Source organism: Eriocheir sinensis, chromosome 34, assembly GCF_024679095.1.
Source record: "Eriocheir sinensis breed Jianghai 21 chromosome 34, ASM2467909v1, whole genome shotgun sequence".
NCBI classification, from domain to species: Eukaryota; Metazoa; Arthropoda; class Malacostraca; order Decapoda; family Varunidae; genus Eriocheir; species Eriocheir sinensis.
This window is the reverse complement of record NC_066542.1, coordinates 15809756-15834821: the sequence shown is the minus strand read 5'-3', so window position 1 is coordinate 15834821 and position 25066 is coordinate 15809756. Positions and strand designations below refer to the sequence as shown.

Here is a 25066-nt window from a genome sequence, read left to right as displayed (position 1 = left end):
TGTTTCGTTTTTTCTTGTTTTGCCTGCTGGCGCCTCGGGAGAATCGCGTCTCGTGCCTTGCTGGTGTTTGGAATCGAAGAAGCAGAGGTTTTGTTTCCTCTCGACGTGCCTTTCTCTCGCCGCCGCAAGCAAAACAAAATTTATTCCCGCTGTTTCTTTTTTTTTTTTAGCTTCAAGACTCAATGACAAATATTTTTTCTAGCTTGTCTTTCATCGTTATTTTTGTTTATTCTTACTTTGATTCGTCTTTCTTTATATATATTTTGAGCGGCGACATATACATCTTAATGCCTTTTCTTCTCTTTGTTCGTTTTTTTCTCTTTCTCTGTCATTTTTTACGAAAGCGTCAGTGGCAAAAATATTTCAGAGCTTCGGTTTTAACTTCATAAATTCTTCTTACAAACAAGTTATTTTTGTTTTCCTCCTTTCGTCATAATCATCATCATTATCGTATTGTGGTACATCAATTTTTGCTTCATCCATCTTGTATTCTCCTCTTAACACACACACACACTCTCTCTCTCTCTCTCTCTCTCTCTCTCTCTCTCTCTCTCTCTCTCTCTCTCTCTCTCTCTCTCTCTCTCTCTCTCTCTCTCTCTCTCTCTCTCTCTTTTGTCAAACCTCCAATCACTATAACTATTTCATATTTGCTTATTATAGACCAGAACTCCAATTATTTTCTTCTTTCCTTAAACCTTCATTCAATGTGACTTATCGTATATGGCATTCTATTGCTCTACCTATATTTACTACCTCTAAACAATTTGGGAAAAGTCGTGTTCGTCCTTTGTTTGTAGAAAAGGGAATTTGTTGCGTTTTGATCCTCTTAGACCGGCTCTCTACTCCCACGCTGACTGTTTTGTTTTTTCCATGTTTTTTTACGGCGAGAAGGAATCGAATCGAGTGAGGAGAGAGAAATAGTAGTAATATGAGATAAAAAAATCGGTATAAGCTCTTCAGTGAAAATACTAAAAAGAAATTAACATATAGACTATTACATTCTTCTTAACATATTCAGAAAAGGAAACAAAACAAAAGCGGGGGAACTATTCTCCACTGTTCATAATTTTTCTTTCAAATGTGGTAGCGAGAGAAAATGTCGGGCAAAACCAAACATCTTATTGCCAGAATTCAGGTATTTAGTTTGTGAATTCATGTTAAGGAGACAATGTAACAGCTCTTTTGATCTATTCCACCTTCGTATTTTCCTCCTGATAGCTTATAAGGATGGAGGACAGGCGTGGATGTGTTTGTGTGTGTGTGTAAGTGCGTGAAAATGAGCGGGAAATGAAAAGCTCAACCGGTTTTTTTTGTCTCTTTCCTGTGTTTTTCTTTTATTATATTTTCATCCATTCCATCTTGTAAGGATGAAAGATAGGCGTAGATGTGTTTGTGTGTCAGTGTGAATGTGCGTGGATGTTTTTCTTTCTATTTTCTCTATTTCTTGTGTTTTCTTTTCATCTATTCCATCTTCGTATCTTTCTCCTGATAGCTTATACAGATGAAAGGTAGGATGTAGATGTGCTTGTCTGTGTACGTGCATGGACGTTTTATTTTCTCTGTTTCTTGTGTATTCCTTTGTTATATTCTTGTATTTGCTATGTTGAGGATGAAAATAACATGGAAGCGCAAAGACAACTCCTCGTCCGGGAATGTTTGCTCCAATTTTACATGCACTCTCCCCTGACGCACGCGGCGCGGGGAAGGGCGGAGCGTGCATTGAGGATAAATAAAGTTTCGTTGGGCGTTTTAAACTTCCTTCGGTGCAGCTGGAAAGGAAAGGCCGTGTGTGTAAACTCTATGTATACGGATATAGTACTTTTGTTATGCTTGCTGTTGCGTTATACTGGATGTTATGCGGCTACACTTTTTATATACGAATTCTGTGTTCTATTTTACTCATGCATGCGTTCTTACATACATTTTTGTTATATGCCTGTTATGGTACGAGTACTGGATGTTACACGGATGTAATACTTTTGCTATGCTTGACGTTACGTTATACTGGATGTTATGCAGTTATACTTTTTTAGAAATAGACGGATTTTGTGTTCTATTTTACCTACTCATATTTACTTGCATACATTTTTTATTATATGCCTGTTATGGTACGAGTACTGGATGTTACACGGATGTAATACTTTTGTTATGCTTGATGTTACTTTATACTGGATGTTATGCGGATATTTTTTTTTTATATCTACGGATTTTGTGTTTTATTTCAACCATACATACTTACATACACTTTTATTTTATGCCTGTTATGTTACGAGTACTGCTTGTTATACTTTACACGGGTATACTTTATATTACCAACGATGTGTTTTATTATTATTTGTTATTTACCGACGCTTTTGTTGTATACTTTTTGTTACGTGATACTGGATGTAATACGGAGATGCTTATATTTACGTATGTTGTGTTATATTTTATTTCGTCCCAACTCTCCCTGTCTCTCTCTTCTCTTTCCTTTTGATATCCTCTTAAGAGGTTTAGGAGAATAGGGGTAGTGAGGGTAGAGGGAAGGGGGTTGAGGTCAGCGTTACCATATTATCGTACTCAAAACATCACATTTATCAGTTCCAGGGCCCAGAACTCTCATACCCACACTGATAACGAGATTCCAGTTAAAATCATCGTTAAAAGCGTTACTTAATGGTGTTTGTTTGCAATAGCTGTGAGTCATAAAACCGGAAAAAAACAATGTGCTGCGTGGCTGAGTACGATAATCTGGTAACGCTGGTTGAGGGGTAGAGGGTAAAGGAGGGGCGAGGAAAATGGGGGGGGGGGGGGAGCGGGTACCAAGGATAACGTCTCTGAAACACGGCCTTTAAAATTAGTATGGCCCAGAATATGCTTCGCTGTTTTATGACTTAAGTGTAGAAGGTCACGCAGGATTTTCATTCGTTTAGCGCTAATATTTGCGCCGCTTTGTTTTGGGACGGTCATTGTTTCGTTTCTTGGAGGTTGTTTTCACTCCGACATTTCCCTAAGCTCCGTGTTCGTTATTTATTTACAGGGTCCAGAAAGAAATATGATGAAGTGTTAGGAAGAGCACGTCAAGGGAAAGAGTTATTAATGTCTGCACTACCTATCATTCCATCCCAAAGGTTTTTAGGCAGACAGACAGACACAGGAAACAGACAAACAGGCAGACAGACTAACAGGCAGACAGACAGACAGACACAGGCAGACACACAGACACAGGCAGACACACAGACACAGGAGACAGACAAACAGGCAGACAGAAAAACAGGCAGGCAGACAGACGAACTGGCAGGCAGACAGACACTGGAGACAGACAAACAGGTAGACAGAGACACAGGAGACAGACAGACACAAGAGACAGACAAACAGGTAGACAGAGACACAAGAGACAGACAAACACAGGAGACAGACAAACACAGGAAACAGACAAACAGGCAGACAGACTAACAGGCAGACAGACAAACAGGCAGACAGACTAACAGGCAGACAGACAAACAGGCAGACAGACTAACAGGCAGACAGACTAACAGGCAGACAGACAAACAGGCAGACAGACTAACAGGCAGACAGACAAACAGGCAGACAGACAAACAGGCAGACAGACAAACAGCCAGACAGACAAACAGGCAGACAGACACACAAAACAGACAGACAAACAGGCAGACAGACACACAGACAGACAAACAGGTAGACAGACAGACACAGGAGACAGACAAACAGGCAGACAGACACACAGACAGACAAACAGGCAGACAGACACACACAGCAGACAGACAAACAGGCAGACAGACACACACAGCAGACAGACAAACAGGCAGACAGACAGACAGACACAGGAGACAGACAAACAGGCAGACAGACACAGGAGACAGAGAGACACAGGAGGCAGACAAACAAGCAGACAGGCAGACAGATAGAAAGACAGGTAGACAGTAAGACAGCGATGGAAAAATGAAAGAAAAAAAACACGTATACAACTTTCTTGTTCTAATTCGGAAACAAAAGAAAAATCTCCAAGCTGGTTGTAAAGTTAACAGGACAATAAATAAAAACTTCTAGATGTTCAAGACAGAAAGTTAGGTATTTTTTCCCTCCGTGGCGTTTCTCAGAGCTTAGTCGTCACAGAAAATGAAGGGGAGAGAGAGAGAGAGAGAGAGAGAGAGAGAGAGAGAGAGAGAGAGAGAGAGAGAGAGAGAGACCTAACAACGTGCCATCGTGTAAACCATTTCCATTTTTTTCCAAGGTGTGTGTGTGTGTGTGTGTGTGTGTGTGTGTGTGTGTGTGTGTGTGTGTGTGTGTGTGTGTGTGTGTGTGTGTATATATACCTAGTTGTATTTATCTAGTTGTAGTTTTACAGGGCCTGGGCTTTACGCTCGTGTGGTCCCGTCTCCGTATCTACATTTATCCAACTTTTCCTTACAGCTTTGCACACTCCTCGCCGATACTACATCCTCACTTAATCTGTTCCAAACCTCTATATTTCTTTGTGTGTGTGGGGGTGTGGGTGGGTGTAAACGTGTGTGTGTGCTGGACAGGTTGGTTCTGAGGCTCGCTTGACAGCACAACACGATGCTATTTTTTTTTTTTTAAGTCTTTGACATGTAAATTAGGCAAACACCAGAAACTCTAGCTCGCTTACATCAAGTTGGGAACGATTTGATTCCGGGCAAGGACGTTAGTGTTTGTTTTTTCGTTCGAGTTGGTCAAACCATTTCAAGTGAACCACGGATGAAACGGCGCCAAAAAATAAGACAAATCTCTTGACGAAAGCTCAGGATACAATAAATGTCTCCCTGCAAACCCTGACGCGAGAACATTTCCTCTCCTCAGAAACGAAGAGACGGGGAAGCTACTACACGTAAACCTTGCTCTTAGGTACTGAAAGAAACACGATAGTAGTAGTAGTAGTAGTAGTAGTAGTAGTAGTGGCCACGGAGGGTATCAGGACACCTCTCCTCCCGAAATTGACCTATCTTTCGGCCACTCCTCTAACTCTTTTAAGGAGCAGTGAGTAACGGGCTTTTTTTTCACATTTGTTTCATTTTTTTATGCCCTTGAGCTGACTCCTCTGCTGTAAAAAAAAAGTAGTAGTAGTAGTAGTAGTAGTAGTAGTAGTAGTAGTAGTAGTAGTAGTAATATAATCGGTATGAGAACTACTCTACGGCAAACATTTCTCCCCTAATTAAGCTCACGTGGTAAACTTTTCCATATTAAGGTATCGGTGATTAAGCTGAATGCATAGGCCATGGTTAGCCTAGACAATGGTTAGGCTTAGCTAGATGGGCGGGGAAGTGGAGTCTTGAGTCGGCGTTGGATGAGAAGAGGATAAGAGAGTGCTATTGAGTTAGGATGGTAGAAGTACGTAGTAGTAGTAGTAGTTGTAGTAGCAGCAGTAGTAGTAGTAGTCGAGTATATCCAGTACAAGAACATAAACTCACGGAGCTGGAGTTTCTTGAAAATGAGGAAAGTGGGGTAACCGAGGAGGAGGAGGAGGAGGAGGAGGAGAAGGAGGAGGAGGAGGAACATGTGAAAGAGGAAGAGAAGGAGGGAAGATGAGGAGGGAGAAGAGTGGGAAAGAGGGTGTGGAGGAGGGGACACGAGGAAAAGAAGTGGAGTAAGAGGAAGAGGGGGAAGAGGAGGAGAAAGAGGAGCAGCAGAAGGAGACCTAGATAGATGGAGAGGAAGGATCGTATGGCTTTAGGCTGGAGAGGGAGAAAGGGACGGCTCCGGAGAGAGAGAGAGAGAGAGAGAGAGAGAGAGAGAGAGAGAGAGAGAGAGAGAGAGAGAGAGAGAGAGAGAGCACCTCCCCCTATTAATATTTCCATCACCCTACACGCTGAGAAGAAGGGCGATAATGTTTTCGTCTCTGTCCGTCTGTGTTTATTTGTTTGTCTGCCTCTCTGTCCGTTACCAAAATATCTCGGAAAGTGATTGTCATATATTCACCAAATCAAGAAAAAGAATATCCTTTGGTAAATATTTCAGATTGATCAACTTTTTGGGGAACGAAAAAAATACTAAATGCTCTTTTTTTACAGTAATGGAGGAAGCTCAAGGGCAAAAAAATGGTCTGTTACAAAAAAAAGACTGTTAATATAAGATTGAGTGACTCAGGGCGGCAACGTGTGAAGAAACGCTTGTGCTCTGAAGGCAGAACATGAGTGTGTTTCCAGGCAGGGGTACCGGATGGGCGTGGAGGCGGCCCGGCCCAGACCACGGCCCATATTCTCCAACCTTTCGGGGCTTACACACCCATATTTGCTAAGGCTTTCATAAGGGATCTTGTGTGTATTATCATGGGTAGTTTAATGAGCCCAGTTATGGTTTGACAAGGGTCCTGCACCGTGAACGTAAAAAGCAATTATGAGAACCCGAATTTCCTTTGTGGACTTGGGAAATATTTGCATATTTAACCGAGAGCGTCTGAAGAAAATAGGGCGAGTCCGAATACAAAGAACACGATAAATACAATGTTTGATAATTATAATTGCAACTCTAGATAAAAAAAAAGATTAAAAAAACTAACCCAAAGTTATTTCTACACAGCACGATCCGTCATGTTTTCCGGCTTCACGAAATCGCTTTTGGAAAGAATTTGCATCACCATTTTTTTTTTTTTATCCTTTTGAGCTCTCGTCCGCGGAGACCGGATGAAAACGACTCGGCTTACGTCAATATACCTAAATCCTATCAGTGTTTTAACCAGCCGGTACTTTGAAGCACTGTAAAGGCATCGGATTATCTTTTAGAAGGCCACGACGCTTATATTTCAAAGGGCATTATGGGTTACTTCTAATAAAACCCTCTTGGTCTAGTGATAGCGGAAGGGATGGACTTTGGGGCCGTACGCTGAGGGGCTTCCAATTGCGTCAGGTCCTTTGTGGGGCGCCGAGACCAATATAGCGGAGCGGGATCTAAATATAACCCGGGCCTGATTTTGGCAAACTGAGGCAATGGATGGATGACGGCGTGGTGGTTCGAGTCTTAAGGGAAACGTTTTAGTTGAGACCATTCGGATTATTTTTCCTACTACTACTACTACTACTACTACTACTGCTGCTACTACTACTACTACTACTACTACTACTTTTTTTTTTTTTTACAGCAGAGGAGTCACTTCAAGGGCACAAAAAAAGGTAACAAATGTGAAAAAAAAGCCCGCTACTACTACTACTACTACTACTACTACTACTACTACTGCTACTACTGCTACTACTACTGCTGCGGCTATAAAGAGAAGTAGTATTGGGTTTCTCCTCTCGAGCCCTCCCTGGCAGGCCAAGACACCCATTACCAGAAGTAACGTAACACCTGGAGCGAACTAACTTTTGCTTTCTCTCTTTACGTGCACGACTGTTTGTATTGGTCTTGTTCTTGTCTTTGACGTTAAGAGGCAAACTAAAAACTTTTGGGAGGAAGTGGACAAAGAGAAACCCGTAAACTGTGGCCTCAATGTCTAGCTTTTTTCCTTGACTGTAAGAAGAGGACATGCATGCCACGTTATCGTACTCAGAGCCTCGTATTTACCGGCTTCTGACGCCTAACTATTGCCAAGAAGCCCCAATTATTAACCATTTTTACGATAACTATATAAAAAGTCAGTTATTGGGGTCGAGGAGACTGTTTTGGGGGTCGAAAGTCGGTGAATATGAGAATGAGTACGACAATCTGGCAACGTTGGAAGAGGAGAAAGAGAGTTTGTTGAAAAAAAGGAGGGAACAAGAAGCCATATGCTGTCCAAATTTTTCTTTCGAGGTGATAGTTGGGTTGCATTTGCTTCCGATTTTGAGGTGGTTTTCTTGTTAGTCTTTCGTGGTTGAGTAAAGTGTTCAGAGGTGTTCGCATTCTTTTGCCTATACTGACGATTAAATATTTAGTCATCTTATTATTTTCTTATACGCGCGAAAAAGCAATTAAGGAAAAATATGATAAAAATGTCGGAGGGGACACTTGAATATTATCAAAGAATAGGGGATAGAAGTTTGGAAGATTGTGTCGAGCTGTGAAATGAAGATATTGCGTTTATTGAGACATTGCAGATATCAATTTCCCCTTGTCCCTTTTCAGAAACTAGAGCAAGATCAGAGGTTAAGCGTTCCTAAGTATTGTTATTTTTACCGTAAGTGTTTATTGTATGTGAACCGTGACGCAGGACCTTCAACATGCGGTACAGTCCTTGTCCTTAAACCACAGAGCAACATCCACTTATTTCTTTACCCTCAGCTCCTCGCTCTCTCCTTACTCGCCTCTGAAAACACCCCAGTTTGAGCACAACTTATCCTCTTGTGTTCTCTCTGTTCTATGTTGTGTCTATCGCGTGTTTAGTGACGAAAATTCTTACGTTCGTCGTCCTTCTAACACAACGCAACCACTTACTTCTGTACCCTCAATTCCTCGCTCTCTCATTTCTTACCTCTGAAAACACCCCAGTTCGAGCACGACTTATCCTCTTGTGTTTTCTCTGTTCTATACTATCGAGCTTCGTGTGTTTAGAGACGGAAGTTCTTACGTTCGTCGTCCTTCTAACACAACGCAACCACTTCTATACCCTCAATTCCTCGCTCTCTCCTTACTTACTGAAAACACCCCAGTTCGAGCACGACTTATCCTCTTGTGTTTTCTCAGTTCTGTTGTCGTGTTTATCGTTTGTTTAGTGACGAAAGTTCTTACGTTCCTCGTCCTTCTAACACAACGCAACCACTTACTTCTATACCCTCAATTCCTCGCTCTCTCCTTACTTACTGAAAACACCCCAGTTCGAGCACGACTCTTGTGTTTTCTCTGTTCTGTTGTCGTGTTTATCGTTTGTTTAGTGACGAAAGTTCTTACGTTCCCTGTCTTTCTAACACAACGCAACCACTTACTTCTATACCCTCAATTCCTCGCTCTCTCCTTACTTGCCTTTGAAAACACCCCAGTTCGAGCACGACTCATGCTCTTGTGTTTTCTCTGTTCTATAATATCGTGTTTCGTGTGTTTAGAGACGGAAGGTCTTATATTACTCGTGCTTCAGATACAACGCAACCACTTACTTCGTTATCCTCAGCTCCTCTCTCCTTACTCGCCTCTCTAAAAATACAATTCGAACTTTGGTCTCGTGTTCTTTTAGTTGTTTTTATCGTATTTATCGTTACTGAACTCTCCTGAAGGCGCTGTATATTCCTTACCCTTCAAAATGCATTGCAGCTCCTCTCTCTCTCTCCTTACTCGCCTCTCTGAAAACACTATTCGAACTTATGGTCTCGTGTTCTTAATCTGATTTTTTTAACGTGTTTATCGTTACTGTACTCTCCTGAAGGGGCTGTATATTTATTGTCCTATACAACGCAACGCAGCTCCTCTCTCTCTCTCTCTCTCTCTCTCTCTCTCTCTTGTTCCTCGCCACTTGGAAAACACCAATTCGAACACAACTTTTGGTCTCGTGGTTATGACAGCGAGACCTTTGAAACACTGCCCTCAACTTTTCCTTCTCTTTTTTCCCCCCTCGTCTTTTATCTTCCTCGCCGCACATTTCCTAATCTAATTTCCGTTTTGGCTCCGGCTTTTAACAGTTTGGTTTTCGTTCCTCTCTGTCGGGCCGTCCCATTTGTCTGATCGACCCGCTGCTTCACGCAAACATTGATCAAGGCTTAAACCTTTTCGTTGCTGCTTTTTCTTTGATCAAGTGTGTGTTTGTGTGTGTGTGTGTGTGTGTGTGTGTGTGTGTGTGTGTGTGTGTGTGTGTGTGTGCGTAAGTTTGTTGGAGCTGTTATGAAAGAGGATAGATAGACAGGCCGACAGGCAGGTATACGGACAGAAAGATAGGCACAGAAAATGACAGACAGACAGACAGACAGACATTCAAAGAATAAAACAGAAAATAAAAAAAAGCAATCATAGGCAGTCAGAAAGACAGATAGACAGGCAGAGAGAGAGAGAGAGAGAGAGAGAGAGAGAGAGAGAGAGAGAGAGAGAGAGAGAGAGAGAAACTCACGAAAAAGGACGAAAAATCAAGAAAAATTAAAGGAAAGAAAGTTTGCGAAGAGTGATACAATAAAGAATGTCTAAACCGTTTGCCATTCAAGTTAAAGCGAAAGAAAATAGAAAACCGATGCATGGGCACATTGAAAGTTATCCGACGACTATCAATTTGCTGGAAATGACTTTTATCCTCTTCTTTATTTAAACTTTCGGGAATTGTAAATAGTTGGCATAGTTGGCCCTCAGAAGGTCAACCGTAAGGAAAAAGAGAAAAAACTGAGGAAATTAAAAGAGTAAATGGGGGTTTGGCGAAGGAAATTAGAATGGGTTGATAGGCCTAATTGGGGAAGGGAAAACTTTTTTAATTTTAAGAGTGAATTAGAAACGGCCCTTTTTAAGGCAATTGCCGCTCCTGACAGAGAGAGAGAGAGAGAGAGAGAGAGAGAGAGAGAGAGAAAAGCACACGCGCGCGCGCACACACACACACACACACACACACACACACACACACAGAAACACACATTAAAAAAACGAACAGACAGCGACATAGGCCCAAACAAACAGAAAATCCCAAACCAAGACTCAGACATTACAAAACACAGCCAGAACCAAGAAAAAAACAGACAGACGAACACACTCGCTACTCTACTCACCACATAAGCATCAGCATCATCAGCAGTAGAGACAGCAGGGCAGACAGTCGGCCCACGCCAGACGCCGCCACGCCCCCACCCGCGCCTGCAGCTGTCTCGCTCATTCTGGGAAGGGAGAGAAAAAGATGAAAATTGGAAGGAAAAAATACAGATATGATATTATGTTAAGCGAGGAGAGAGTTTGTAATTGCGTTTTTTTATGTATTTTTCTTCTCTTTTGGTACCGTTTCGTGCTATTCTTTTTAATCTTTTTTTTTTTCGTTTCGCATAATTGAGTTGTTCAAGTTTGAGCTTTTGAGTTAATAGTTACGACTGAAGACTGGTATTTTGCAGCGATACGGTTTTTTTCATAACTCTCTCTCTCTCTCTCTCTCTCTCTCTCTCTCTCTCTCTCTCTCTCTCTCTCTCTCTCTCTCTCTCTCTCTCTCTCTCTCTCTCTCTCTCTCTCTCTCTCTCGTCACCTGTCCGGTTAGGTTCTTAGGCCAATTAGCCCGCCACCCACCTGTCACGGCGCGCAGGTGAAAAGTCATTAACGGTTGCACACTTGGTCACCTTTATCCTTCACCTGCCCGTCCACACACACACACACACACACACACACACACGCACACGCACAAACTCACGCACACTAATAGTAATAATAGCAGTAGTAATAATAAAAATAATAAAGCTTGAGAGACTTATCAGGTGACAAAGAAAGACATTAGCAGACACTCATTGAGGATTAGCACATTTGTATTCTCTTTTTCTTCCTCTGTTTTCCCTCTTTGTTCCTCCCGTCTTGCTCTTTATTACTTCATTCCATTTTTTTCCCTTTTTCCCTCTCTCTTTCATATCTTCCACCTCTTGATCCTAATCCTAATTATACACGTAATCCAAATAAACACCCTTTTTATCCTTATTATTACCCTCATCCATATTCTCCTCGTTTTTCTCCTCCTTCTCCTCCTCCTCTTCGCCTTCCTCCTCCTTCCTCCTCCTCTATTTCCTGCCGGGACGTTGTCGGAGGGAGAGGTGGGTGGGGAGGAGCCTTCATCTATTCTGTCCTGTCCTACCACACGTAGATTACTAGTAGTAACGGTAGTAAACAGACACCCTCGCCATAGACCGATAGGCCTTCTGGTATCTGTTCTTCCTATGTATTCCTATGTTTTCCTCCTCCTCCTCTTCTATCCCTTCTTCACCTCATCATCATAATCGTCACCAGGATCATTTTCTCCTCTCCTTCTTTTTCTTCGTTATTTCTTTTTTTTCGTTCTTTTTAAGTCATTTTAGAACATTTTTATTTAGAATTTCTCCATTACTTCAGTTTTCTTTTCACTTTTTCCTTCCTTCCCTCGTTTTTTTTCGTTTTTTCTTCTTTTAATTTTTACTTCTTTCACTTTTTCTCCCCCCTCCGCCACATTTACACACTACATACACCTCTTTCTCTTCTTCCACTTCCTCCTTCTCTTCTTCTTTTCTTCTCTTCCTCCTCCGCCTTCTCCACACTCTTTTGCGCCTTTTTATTTATGTCTACCATATTTCTAATTTCTTCTGTTCTTCCTTTCTTCCTTCCCATATTCCCTCTTTCCTTCCTTCATTCCTCCCTCTCTTCTTTCCGTACTTCCTTCCTTCATCCCCTTTTTCCTTCCTTCCTTCCGTCTTTTTTTTTCCTCCTCTCTTCCTTCCTTCCTTCCTTCCTTCCATTTTCCCGTTCCTTCCTTCTTTTTATCGCCCTTCATATTTTTCTCACCTCCTTTCCTTCACATTCTTTCTTATTTTGAGTTTTTATGCATTTTTTTTTCTTGGAAGTGGATTTCTCTCTCTCTCTCTCTCTCTCTCTCTCTCTCTCTCTCTCTCTCTCTCTCTCTCTCTCTCTCTCTCTCTCTCTCTCTCTCTCTCTCTCTCTCTCTCTCTCTCATCATTTTTTACACTATTTTCTTGTTCTTTTCATCATTTTTGTATTCTTCCTTTCCTCCTTCTCTCCATCCCTTCCTCTTTCTTCCTCTCTCCCTCCCTTTCTTCCTCTCTCCCTTCCTTTCTCCCTCTCTCCCTCCCTCATTCTCAGTGTGCTTTTCTCATTTTTCACTATTTTCTTCCTTCTTCCGTCCTCTCCCTCTGCTATTCCTTCCTCCTCCTTTCTCTCTTCCTCTCCCTCCATCCCTCCCTCCCTCCATCCTTCCTTCCCTCCCTCCCTCTATCTATCAGTCTCACGCTTGGCTTCCTTCCACAATTCATTAAGTGATTATGTTATTTTTCTCCGTTAGGGTGGCGACTGTCTCTCTCTCTCTCTCTCTCTCTCTCTCTCTCTCTCTCTCTCTCTCTCTCTCTCTCTCTCTCTCTCTCTCTCTCTCTCTCAGGCTACTTAGAAGATAATGACAGATCTTGTATGGTTCTGATTGGCTCCCATTTGATTGACTGTCACAAGTGTTCATTTGATTCGCTGACTCATGTGCTCATTTGACTGGCTCACCGACTGGCTGACTGGCTGACACAAGCGTTCGTTTCGACTGGACTTGACTGATAACGTCATTAGTTTGCGTGGTTCTTATATTTTTTTTCTGAGATGATAAATGATTGGGTTTGTTTTGTGCGATTGGTTTCAGAGTTTCTTCCATTTATAACGCCGTATATATTATCTTCTTATGTAAAGGAAGGCAGGAGAAAACAGAAGATGAAGAGAGGGAAGAAAAGAGATGATAAGGAGGAGGAGAAGGAAAGGAGGAGGAGGAGGAACAGAAGAAGGAAAACGAACACTCTTGGAAAACAAAGAAAGGGTGTGAAGAAATATTGAAACAAAGGCGAAAAATGTAGGAAGGAGGAGAGGAGGCCGAGGATGAAGAGAAGGGAAAGAGGAGGAGGGAAAGAGAAGAGAAGGAAGAATAATGTACATGGAAGAGAGAGAAGAGGAGAAGAAGCGGGAGACGAATATTAGATAGTAGTTGATGGAAGAGGAGGAGGAGGAGGAAAAGTGGAAGATAATAGATTTAGAAAGACAAATAGAAAAGGTAGAAAAGAAGGAAGAGATGCAAAATATGAAGAAAGGCGATATTACGAGGAGAAAAGAGAAAAGAAGAAAAAGAAACTATGCGTGAAAAAAAGCGGGAAAGAAGGTGAAAACAAGAAATATTGAGAGAAGACTGTGAGGGTGAGAAGTAAGGATTGAAAGAGTTAAGATTACATTACAGGAGCAAAAAAAATGTCTTGTTCTTAATGACACTTTTGTTTGGTTAAGATTGTGAATATTTAAGTGCGTGTATGTATGTATGTTTGTATGTATTCCTTCCATACTCCATATTCAATTCTTCACTGGTGGATTATTTTTCTTCCTTTTTGTGTTATTATTATTATTATTATTATTATTATTATTATTATTATTATTATTATTATTATTATTATTATTATTAGCGTGTCCATTTTCATATAATACAATGGTTTCAATGGTAATTTAACAAACAAGATGAATTAACGTGTGTGTGTGTGTGTGTGTGTGTGTGTGTGTGTGTGTGTGTGTGTGTGAGTGCCGAGTTAATTGGTCAGCTGTCATTTTTTTTCTAGATTCACTTCCAAACACACACACACACACACACACACACACACACACACACACACACCACTATCACAACCACTACCACCGTCGCCGCCGCCGCCGCCGCTACACTCACTCACCTTCTAGTCTTAATTAACTCAACGAAGACAAAACTGAGTGTGTGGAAGTCTTCATAGTTTTCTAAACCATTTTTCTTTTCCTTTTCTTTTTCTAACTTATCAGTCGTTTTTGTATTTCCTCTTTCTCTCGTTTATTCTTCCCTTTCTTCACTCTCTTTTCCTATTTTTCTTCTTGCACCTTCTCTTCCTCCTCCTCCTTTGCCTCTTTGTATTTGGGTTTTTTTCCTCCTTCCTCCTTTTCTTCTTTACTTCCTTCCTCCCTCCGCTCACTCAATTACGGGAGGTCAAATGAGCGACTGTTCAAGGAGGATAAAAAGGAGGAGGGGGAAAAAGATGAGGAGGTAAAAGTGGAGGGAAAGGTTGTGAATGGAGACAGGGGGGAGGAGTGGGAAACGGAGAAGGATGTGGAGAAAATGCTGGAAATAAACGAAATAGAAAAGGATGAGGAAGTAGAATGGAAGGGAAAGAAGGAGGAGGAGGAGGAAGAGTCAACAGTAGCGGGCATTGCTGGGGTTGTGTTCCTTTTATCTCTTATTCTCGCACGTCACCGAACCGGCCGAACGCAACGCACCGCGCAGGGAGAGTCAAATGAGAGTCCAACAGGGAGGCGAGAGCGAGAAGCTGCACCCTTTCTCTCCCGCTGCCCAGCCACTACTGCCGCGGCACCGACCTCCGGCAGGATAGATAGACGGGAGAGAGAGAGAGAGAGAGAGAGAGAGAGAGAGAGAGCAGGCAGGCACTGATGGGGGTATTGGAGGGAGGATACTGGTTCTCTCTCTCTCTCTCTCTCTCTCTCTCTCTCTCTCTAAGGGGCGCCCTGGACCGAGCATATTGTTTGTTATTATAGACCAGCGTTCGTGATGAGAGAGAGAGAGAGAGAGAGAGAGAGAGAGAGAGAGAGAGAGAGAGGTGGAGTGTTGTTGAGGTGGTTTAATGTCTCCCTTCTCTCTTGCCCCCTCTTCACTCCTCATCATCTTCCCTCCCCCCCCTCCCCGTTCTTCTTCCTCTTCTTTTTTTAACTCCTCCCCTTCCCTCTCCTCCTCATCCCTCTATTTATCCTCCTCACTTCCTCCTCTATCTTCCTGTTCCTGTTTCTCTCTCTCTCTCTCTCTCTCTCTTCTTTTAGCTCATTTTTACTTATTTATATTACTTCTACTATTATCATTATTTTCATTATCATTATTATCGTCTTTGTTGTTGTTTTTATTAGTTATCACATCATTATCATCATCAGTCCAATTAGGTGATGCACTTTTTTAAATCTTTATTATTATTTTTTCCTTCATTTAAATGTTATTCCTTTTCATTCCGTTTTCCGTTTGACGTCATTCTCGAACAACATCGCAGTGGCTTTCTCGTCACGTACGCGTTCTCTCTCTCTCTCTCTCTAAACTTTAAACTTGCATTCCCTTGAGAGGTGAAGGGTGCGAGGAGACGATCGAGGTTTATAAATGGATGAAGGGCTTTAATGAGAAATAAGAATGATATTAATATGTTTGTGAAGGTAAGAGAACCGGGTAGAACATGTAGTAATGAGTTTAAACTGGATCCTTTCAGATTCTACAAGGACATAGGCAAAATTTGTTAACCTGCAGGATGCTAGATGAGTGGAGGAGGCTTGTCTGATATGTAGTGAGTGCCAATACGATAAACACATTCAGGAAGAGGTTGGATTAATTCATGGATAGCGATGTTAGGTGGGGTTGGGTTCACAGGAGATGTCTTGTATACGCGTACCGGCCTTTTGCAGACTTATGTTCTTATGTTCTCTCTCATTTATTCAGTTTGTTTAGTGCTTATCCTTCTCCAGCACATTTTTTTCTTCTTTTTCCTCTGCTATCCCTTCGTTTTCCTTCCATTTTCTTTCTCTCTCCTTGATTCCCTTTAACATTCCTTTCTTTTCTTAATCTACCTCATCCATATCTTTTCCTTTTTCTTATTCTTTTATTTCGCTAACTCTTCTTTCTCTTACGCTCACTGATAACACCTTCTTCCTCCACTTACTCATACTTCCTCCTCCTCCTCCTCCTCCTCCTCCTCCTCCTCCTCCTCCTCCTCCTCCTCCTCCACTTGCAAGGAGTAATCCATCTTCAAGTAACATAAGTGATTGATTTATCGTTGATGGCCGATACGAGAAAAAGAGAGAGAGAGAGAGAGAGAGAGAGAGAGAGAGAGAGAGAGAGAGAGAGAGAGAGAGAGAGAGAGAGAGAGAGAGGAATAAACTCATTACACTCGTGACCCCACTCTCTCTCTCTCTCTCTCTCTCTCTCTCTCTTCATTCCTCTTTTTTATCTTTCCATTCAAAGCTGCAAGAGAGGACCGGAACATGTGTCAGAGTGTGTGTGTGTGTGTGTGTGTGTGTGTGTGTGTGTGTGTGTGTGTGTGTGTGTGTGTGTGTGTGTGTGTGTGTGTGTGTGTGTGTGTTTAGTATCAACGTCATTTTTATTTCACTATCATTATTTTTATTATTTTTTTTTAATCACCATTATCAACAACATTTTACTTTCACTAATCCCAAGGCCGATTATGACCTCTTAAGGAAATATATATAATAATAATGATAACCAACAACAGCAAGATCAATAAATAGAATACGGAGACGAAGAATAAAAACGATGAAAGTGAAGCAGAAAAAAAAAGGAAAAGCAAAGTGAATGAAGAAGAAAATCGACCAAAAAAGAGAGGCTTCCAAATCTATTGATGGAAAAAGAGAAATATATAAAAGAAGAGAAATATTGACTCGCCTCCAAATTATTGATTGGAAAGGGTGAAAGAATATAAAAATAAACAGAGAGAGAGAGAGAGAGAGAGAGAGAGAGAGAGAGAGAGAACCCCCTTCCTGATGAACTCTGAGAACCCGGATCAAAGGGACGGAAGAAGAGTAAGAAACGTTGAGAGAGAGTGCTGAAGTGTGTCCTATAGGCGCTCTCTCTCTCTCTCTCTCTCTCTCTCTCTCTCTCTCTCTCTCTCTCTCTCTCTCTCTCTCTCTCTCTCTCTCTCTCTCTCTCTCTCTCTCTCTCTCTCTCAGGGCTTCCATTTGAGGGACAAAGAAAACGAAAAAAAGAGAAAGAATGGGAGGAGGAGGAGGAGGAGGAGGAGGAGGAGGAGGAGGAGGAGGAGGATTGCCCGAGGACAGAGAAGCTTGGTCTGGATTAGGAACCAGAAAGTTTGTAAAAATAATGATAATAAAAATAATAATCATAATAATAATAATAATAATAATAATAATAATAATAATAATAATAATAATAATAATAATAATAATAGTGTTTTCTGTGGGTGCCTGTGTTTGTGATTATATTTGTTTAGCCGCCGTGGTCTAATCAACACACACACACACACACACACACACACACACACACACACGTAACCACCTCACTCCCACCCACCCTACACACATACCGCTCTCCCCCCCACAATCCCCCTTCCCCCCCACTTTCCCCCTTCCCCCTACTCACACACACTCATCCCCATCCCTATCCTTCCCTCCTTCACCGCACCTTCCCCCTTCCCCCCACGCACACACACGGACTATCCCACAATGCTCCCTTTTATTTCCAGGGAATGGCGGCATGCGGCTTATAGGATCCATAGCCCCAGAGATATAAAAATTCAGACGATCCATGGCATTCATCCGCGTAATGCTTCAGGCCTGTTTTTTTTTTTGTTTTTTTTTTTTTGTCTCGTTTCCATTTTTTCAGGTCCATTCCATTGCGTGGGTATGATCCTTCGCTCGTGTGTGCCTGACAGGTGTGGCTTTAAAGGGTTCTGAAAGCCATGCATCCGGGTAATTTTGAGTTATGTTGAGTTTTCTTTTTAGTTGTGGTTCGGTTCGGTTTCCAGTTGCTTCGTTTTTTGGGATGTATGAGTTGTTGTTGTTGTTTTTTCTTTCATCCGGTAAATGTTTAAACTGTGCTATGTCTTATCAGCGTTGAGTCTCGATTTCCTTGTTCCCTGTTGGTTCGTTTTTATAATGTGTATGATTTTTTGGGTTATATTATTTTGCTGTCTTTCGTAAATGTCCAAAGTTGCGTTTTATCTTATCAGCACTGCGTCTCAATATCCCAGAAGCATTTGTACGGCCACCGATAAATCTTTTTCGTTATTTTCTCTTTAGTAGTAGTGTTGTAATTATTTTGGTTGTCTTTTTTTTTGTGTGTGTATGCCGTGTCGAGTGTATCATCTTTCGCTATTCCTTCCTTTCTTAATTTTTTTTTAACTGTCCTGTAGCAAGAAATTTTAGAACAACGCTCAAAACAATGTCCAATGCTGAATCTTCTATCTTGTTTTTTTCATTCTGCTTCAGCAACAAGTTTTCTGAATAGCGACCAGAGGACAGATTTATTTTCTTTACAGATGTGTTTGTGCATGTGTGTGTTTGTGTGTGTGTGGGTGTCGGAGAATGGGGTTGTAGGTGTTGATGTGGGTGTGGGTGTGGGTGTTGAAGAGTGACAAGGAATGATTTAGAGGGGAAACAAGAGACAGCCAGACAGATACAGGCAAACAGATACACAGACAGACAGACAGACAGACAGACTTGGACCCTAGGTAGAAAAACTCATAACATTAGTAAAGATATTTTCTGTTGGATTCAATAGACCAGGAATTTCTTTGTTATACTCTCCGTAGATATGACTAGTAGCATAAGCATTAGCAGCAGCATCAGTAGCAGTAGTAGTTGTAGTAGCAGAAGTAGTAGTAGTAGTAGTAGTAGTAGTAGTAGTAGTAGTAGTGGTGCCAAGTCTTCGTGTCTCCATCTCAATCTCGAGTAGTTGTGTTAAGCCAAAGTAGTTTCCCGGATCTGGCCACTTGAATAGAGTTTGAGGGAAGTGAAGCAGAGGAAAGAGGACGCCGAAGAGGAGGAGGAGGAGGAGGAGGAGGAGGAGGAGGGAAAAGGAAGGACGTGAAGGAAGATGGAAAAGTGGAAGGAGGAGAGAAGGCTGGGCATGAGGTTAAAAGGGAAGGAGAGAGAGGAGAGAGTGAGGGAGAGAGAAAGTGAAGGAAAGATATAAAGTGGATGCAGAGGACAGAAAAAAAGATTGGAGGAAAGAAAGTCTGGAGTGAAGGGAGGAACGGGGAAGGAAGACGAAGGTGAGGAGGAGGAGGAGGAGGAGGAGGAGGAGGAGCATGTGGGAGTATAAGGACAAAGAGAAATAAGAGACAGGAGGGTGGGGAGAGAAAGGAAGAGGAGGAGGAGGAGGAGGAGGAGGAGGGGAAAAAGGATGAATTCGTGTGGGAGAGAAAGAAAAGAACAATAGAGGAAGTAAATGAACGAGAATACATGTAAAGGAGAGGAAAAGGAAGAATGAGAGAGAGAGAGAGAGAGAGAGAGAGAGAGAGAGAGAGAGAGAGAGAGAGAGAGAGAGAGAGAGAGAGAGAGAGAGAGAGAGAGACTAGATTATGTCACAAGCAGGGGAAGGAAAGGAATAGAAGAGAGAAAAAGGGAGAGAGATAAAGGGAAAGAAAGAGAAAATGGAGAGAGATAAGGGAAAAATAACAGAAACGAATGGAAGAAAAATAACAAGACGGGAGTACAAGGTGAAGAAGGAGAGAAAGGAGGAAGAGAATAAGAAGATAAATGTGAAAAATAAAGATTAGAAACAAAGAAAGGCAGAGGAAAATATGAAAAATTTTATATTATGAAGGAAAGAAGCTGTATGTAGGAGAAGAAAAAAAGACTGACAGGAAATAGATCAAAGAGGAGAAAGAGCTTAAGATGGAGGAAGGAAAATGGAATAAACGAAAGGATAAGAGGAGGAAGGAAAACCAATGAAGGGGGAAGAAAGGTCGGAAGGAAAGAAGGAAGAATGGTTGCATAAGAAGGAAGGAAACAGCAAAAGGTTAAGAATAATAGCATAAGGAAATGAGATAGATAGATAGATAGATAGACAGCCAGAAATATATAAAGAGAGAGAGAGAGAGAGAGAGAGAGAGAGAGAGAGAGAGAGAGAGAGAGAGAGAGAGAGAGAGACGAAGATGATATAAAGGGAAAAAAACAGACAAAAAAGGGAGAGAAAAAGATCGCGTAAAAAATGTAGGAAGTGAAGGAAATGAAGAGGTAAAAAGGATTGAGAAAAGAGAAAAAAGAGGACGAATGAAGGAATAGAAGGGAGTTAGATAAGAATTGAAAAGAAGGAAGAAAGTAAGGAAGAAAATAAGGAAGGACGGAAGGAAGGAAGGAAGAAAGGAAGGAAAATAAGGGAAGGAAAGAATGCGATTGGATAGAATTGTAAAGTAAAAAATACAGGAAAAATGAGAGAAGTCGGAAGAGAAGGAAATGTCAAGGGGACAGATTAGAAACAGAGAGAGAGAGAGAGAGAGAGAGAGAGAGAGAGAGAGAGAGAGAGAGAGAGAGAGAGAGAGAGAGAGAGAGAGAGAGAGAAAAGCTGAATTGGACTACGTCGAATTTTCTTTTTTTTCTTTATTTCCTCCTCTCTCCCTTCCTCTTCTCTCTCCCTCCTTTCATCTCTCCCTCCCTCCCTTCCCTCTCTCCCTTCCTCCTCCCTGTCATGTACGTTTGGGTGACAGCATCAAGTGTGTGTGTGTGTGTGTGTGTGTGTGTGTGTGTGTGTGTGTGTGTGTGTGTGTGTAATTCACCACGGCCTGATCACGAGTTGGACTCGCTCTCGCCAGCAGGTACCCTCACGACGTGAGCAAGTGCTCATTATTGTCAATCTCTGGGTACTGCCAGGACCTCACACACCACACACCCAATCCCTCTTGCTCAAGGGGGGACAGTAACCACTCCTAGTCAACGGAAAGAATCCGGCCTGAGTGGTGCTCGAATCGCCGCCTGTTAAGCCGTGAAGCCTTGCAGCGCGGCGCTCTAGCCAATTGAGCTACCGGAGCTACCGAAGTGTGTGTGTGTGTGTGTGTGTGTGTGTGTGTGTGTGTGTGTGTGTGTGTGTGTGTGTGTGTGTCATTCTGTCTGTTTTCTGTCCGTTTGGACGTCTTGCAGGCGGTTTAAAGATCAAAGCGCGCACACACACACACACACACACACACACACACACACACACACACACACACACACACACACTTCTGAAGGACGTGTGGCCGCAGGAGTCTCTTGAGAAGTTTTAGGAAAGGAAGGAGGAGAAGGAGGAGGAGGAGGAGGAGGAAGAGGAGGAGGAGGAAGAAGTGAAGTAGAGGGACAGGGTGGAGGAGGAGCGGGATATAAAAGGGAAGAGCCGGAGGAGATGACGGAGGAGAAGGAGGAGAAGGAGGAGTCTGTGGAGTAGGTGGATGAAAGTGGAGAAGGAGGAGTCTGTGGAGTAGGTGGATGAAAGTGGAGAAGGAGGAGTCTGTGGAGTAGGTGGATGAAAGTGGAGAAGGAGGAGGAAGAAAAAGAGAGTACAGGTTAATGGAATAAGGGGAGGCGGAGGTAGAAGAAGAGGAGGAGGGACTAGGAGGAGGAATAGGAGGTAGAGAAGATAGATCAAAACAGATGATAAAAAAAAGAAGTTGAAAGAAGATACAGAGAAAAGAGAGAAAGGAAAAGTAACTAAAATAAAGAGTTAATGAAGAAAAAGGAGTATACACTGTAAAGGAGTAAAGAGGAATAGGAGAGAGAGAGAGAGAGAGAGAGAGAGAGAGAGAGAGAGAGAGAGAGAGAGAGAGAGAGAGAGAGAGAGAGAGAACTACTTAGACACGATCACCTTGCTCTAATTACCCCTCAGGTGCTCTTCTACCTTGCCTTAGAGAACAATAGGACGCCTGCCTGGATGACAAGACCCTTTACACACAACAAACTTGCTCACGCCTCTTATTTGCTTCCACTTCTCCTTATCAGTTAATTTTATATGTTTCAAATTTTAATATTGTCTTGAATCTCACATTTGTTTTAGTCTATTTTATCTTCCTCTTTTTAATTTTGCTTTATTTTCTAGTCTTGGTTTTCATTTCCTGTGATTCATTTTTCAGCGTTTACATACATTTTTTTTTATTATCTATTTTTATTTTACATTATCCCTTTCTATTTGTTATTCTCATTTTTCAAGTCAAACTCTTTCTATTTCGTTTTCCTCTTGCTTCTTCATGTCAGTTCATTAATACACTGTTTATAAAAAAAAAATTCTCTTAGCTTCATTTATCCCAACAAAACATTAATGATCTGTTCTCTTTTATTTTTTTTTTTTTTGTGTGTGTGTTTGTATGTTATTTCCTTTCGTAAATCATTCAGTCCATTAATTCTTCATAAGGTTGTACACATAATACATCGCCGAGTGCTGTGACTTGTAGCGGAAAATCAGTTTCTAGGAAAATCCACAATAATAATAATGCTTGTCGTCGACGACCTCTTTATTTCCTGCCCTTGTTCGTATTGTCTCTCCTCGCATTGTGTTCCGCCGAATACAGCTCGACATTTCCCTTGTGTGTGTGTGTGTGTGTGTGTGTGTGTGTGTGTGTGTGTGTGTGTGTTTCTCTGTGCAAAACATCAATTTACATATCGTATTGTGTGTGTGCATAATGCTGCTACTTAATCAGTCGAGGTCAAGAATTTAGGGAAGGAAGACGCACAGTATCCTGCCAGTTGCTCTGTCCTAGATATGCAGAAGACACGGACACAATCACACACTAACACTTAAGTATCTTCCTTCCTCCCTTCCTCCTCTTCTTCCTTACTCTTTTTCAGTCGAGTTCACGTAGCCAAAGACTCACATATCTCACCCATAACGGCTTTTTTTAATTAATCTTACAATCTTACAATGAAGCAAATAACACATAGCAGTAAGTAATTTGTAAAAGCATTCACCCTCAAACACACACACACACACACACACACACACACACACACACACACACACACACACACACACACACACACACACACACACACACACTAAGTAATCACCCTCCCTCCTTTTTCCTCTTAATCATACGGTATATCAAAACAAGAGATTCACTCGTTGGACGGTGAATCCTTACGAGAGGGTATTCGATATGCATGCTTCTCTTTATTGATGTTTTGGAATCTCTCTCTCTCTCTCTCTCTCTCTCTCTCTCTCTCTCGTGTGGCGTATGGCAGTGTTGACGCCTTTGATGTTTTGTCACAGAGTCGAGAATTTCGTTTTTTCCCTTTAAACTCTTCCTGGATCTGGCTACGCGGGAACCTTGGCAACTTGAGAGAGGGAGAGAGAGAGGAAGAGGGAGAGAGAGAGAGAGGGAGGGAGAGAGGAGAGGAAACATGAATACTTCCTTAAGACTGTTGAAGGGAATCGTTTAATCCATCAAGGTCAGGTCATGTCCTTACTCTTCTTGTGCCTGGCCGCGAGCAGCTAGCAACGGTAAGGAGAGAGCGAGAGAGATGGGGAGAGGAAGAGGGAAATAAGATATACGAATGCTTGAGATGTTGAAACGATATGGAATGCGACAAGTTCAGGACGGGTCATTATTCCTATTACGTGATTATGGTTCAATGTTTTTATATGTATCTATCAATCAAAAACTATGTCTCTTATCTGTCATTGTTTTATCCTTTCCTTTCTACCTTTCTTACTTCTTTCCTTCCTTCTTTTCTACATCTCTCGATTTCTCTCGCTTCTCGCATTCTCCTCCACCCTTTTATCTTTCCTTTCCGTCCCACTCTCCTTATTCCCTTTTCTTCTTCATCCGTCCTCTTTACATCCCTTCTCCTCTCCCTATTTCCTCTCTTCTTCCCCTATCCTCTTTATATCCTTTCTCTAACGTTAAATCCATCCTCCAGTCATTCCGCCCTCCCTTCTCTCATTTCACTTAATTGTGTCCACGCTCGTGTAAAAAGTGTTTGTAGCGACGGCGGCATCACACACACACACACACACACGTACGAAATACCTCCACCTTATGTTTCCCGAGCCTTGTATTGGTGCTTTGTTCTCCCTCTATAGCTTGATTTTCCACTTGGCTGCCTGGTTCGCGCTCACCCTCGTCTGTGTCGCCGTCAGTGTCAGTTGGCGAAGAGGTACTACATCGCTTCGACATTTCTCGCTATCCCTTCTTGTGTTCAATTTTTCCTCTGGTACAATGAGTGAAGTCTCGTATTCTTTATGGTGTCTTACTTTTCCTTCTCAAATTCGTCTGTCTTTCCCCTTCCTCCTATTCTTTCATCCTTCTCTCTCTCTCCTTCTACCCTCTTGTCTTCTTGTCTTTCCTCCCTCCTATTCTCTTGTCCTTCTCTCCTTCCTCTTATTCTCTTTCTTTTCTCTCCTTCTTCCTATCCTTTTGTCGTTCTCTCCTTCCTCTTATTCTCTTCCTTTTCTCTTCTTCTTCCTATCCTCTTGTCCTTTTTTCCTTCCTTTTATCCTTTTGTTTTCTCTCCTTCCTCTTATTCTTTTGTTTTTCTCTCCTTCCTCCTTTACTTTTGTCTTTCTCTTTTTCCTCCTGTCCGTCTGTCTTTCTCCCCTTTCTCCTTTTCACATGTCTTTTATCGTCCTACTATTAACCTGTCATATAATTGTTTTGTTTTGTGCTGGTGCGAGGATGGCAGACTCCTTCGTCGTCATTTCTCTCAGATTAGTTAGTATTGGGTGCTTTATCTGTCCGTCTGTCTATCTGCCTGCCTGTCTTTTTGTTTGTTTCACCAAGTATTGTTTCAAGTTTTATTAGTAAGCATTTTTTAAACTCCCTTCCCATTAATACATTTACAGCTAACCCCCATTTAAGGCTTTCATTTATGCCTGTCTCAACTATACATATCTGCTCCGTATGTTCCATTTTCTTTTCGCGTGTTGAGCAAAAGGAATATCATCCTCTCTCCTCTTTAAGCTCTTAGGTGACAAGTTTCAAGACACCTGTTGGGAACTAATCTGTAGTAGTAGTAGTAGTAGTAGTAG

The 25066-nt window shown here is 41.9% G+C and overlaps 1 protein-coding gene across 6 annotated transcripts in view; it reads right to left on the bottom strand.

Annotated features, from left to right (window-relative positions):
* The window catches only part of LOC127007153 (glutamate-gated chloride channel-like), a 53391-nt gene extending 38483 nt beyond the window's left edge, over positions 1-14908 (bottom strand). For all 6 annotated transcript variants that reach the window (XM_050877837.1, XM_050877838.1, XM_050877840.1 and 3 more), the window contains exons 1-2: positions 14253-14908; positions 10602-10706 (exon numbers count right to left, since the gene is read on the bottom strand). In XM_050877837.1, the coding sequence (XP_050733794.1) occupies positions 10602-10705 (104 nt within the window). In that variant the 5' untranslated portion in view covers position 10706; positions 14253-14908. The remainder of the gene's footprint in view (positions 1-10601; positions 10707-14252) is intronic.
* Positions 14909-25066: the final 10158 nt, after the last annotated feature.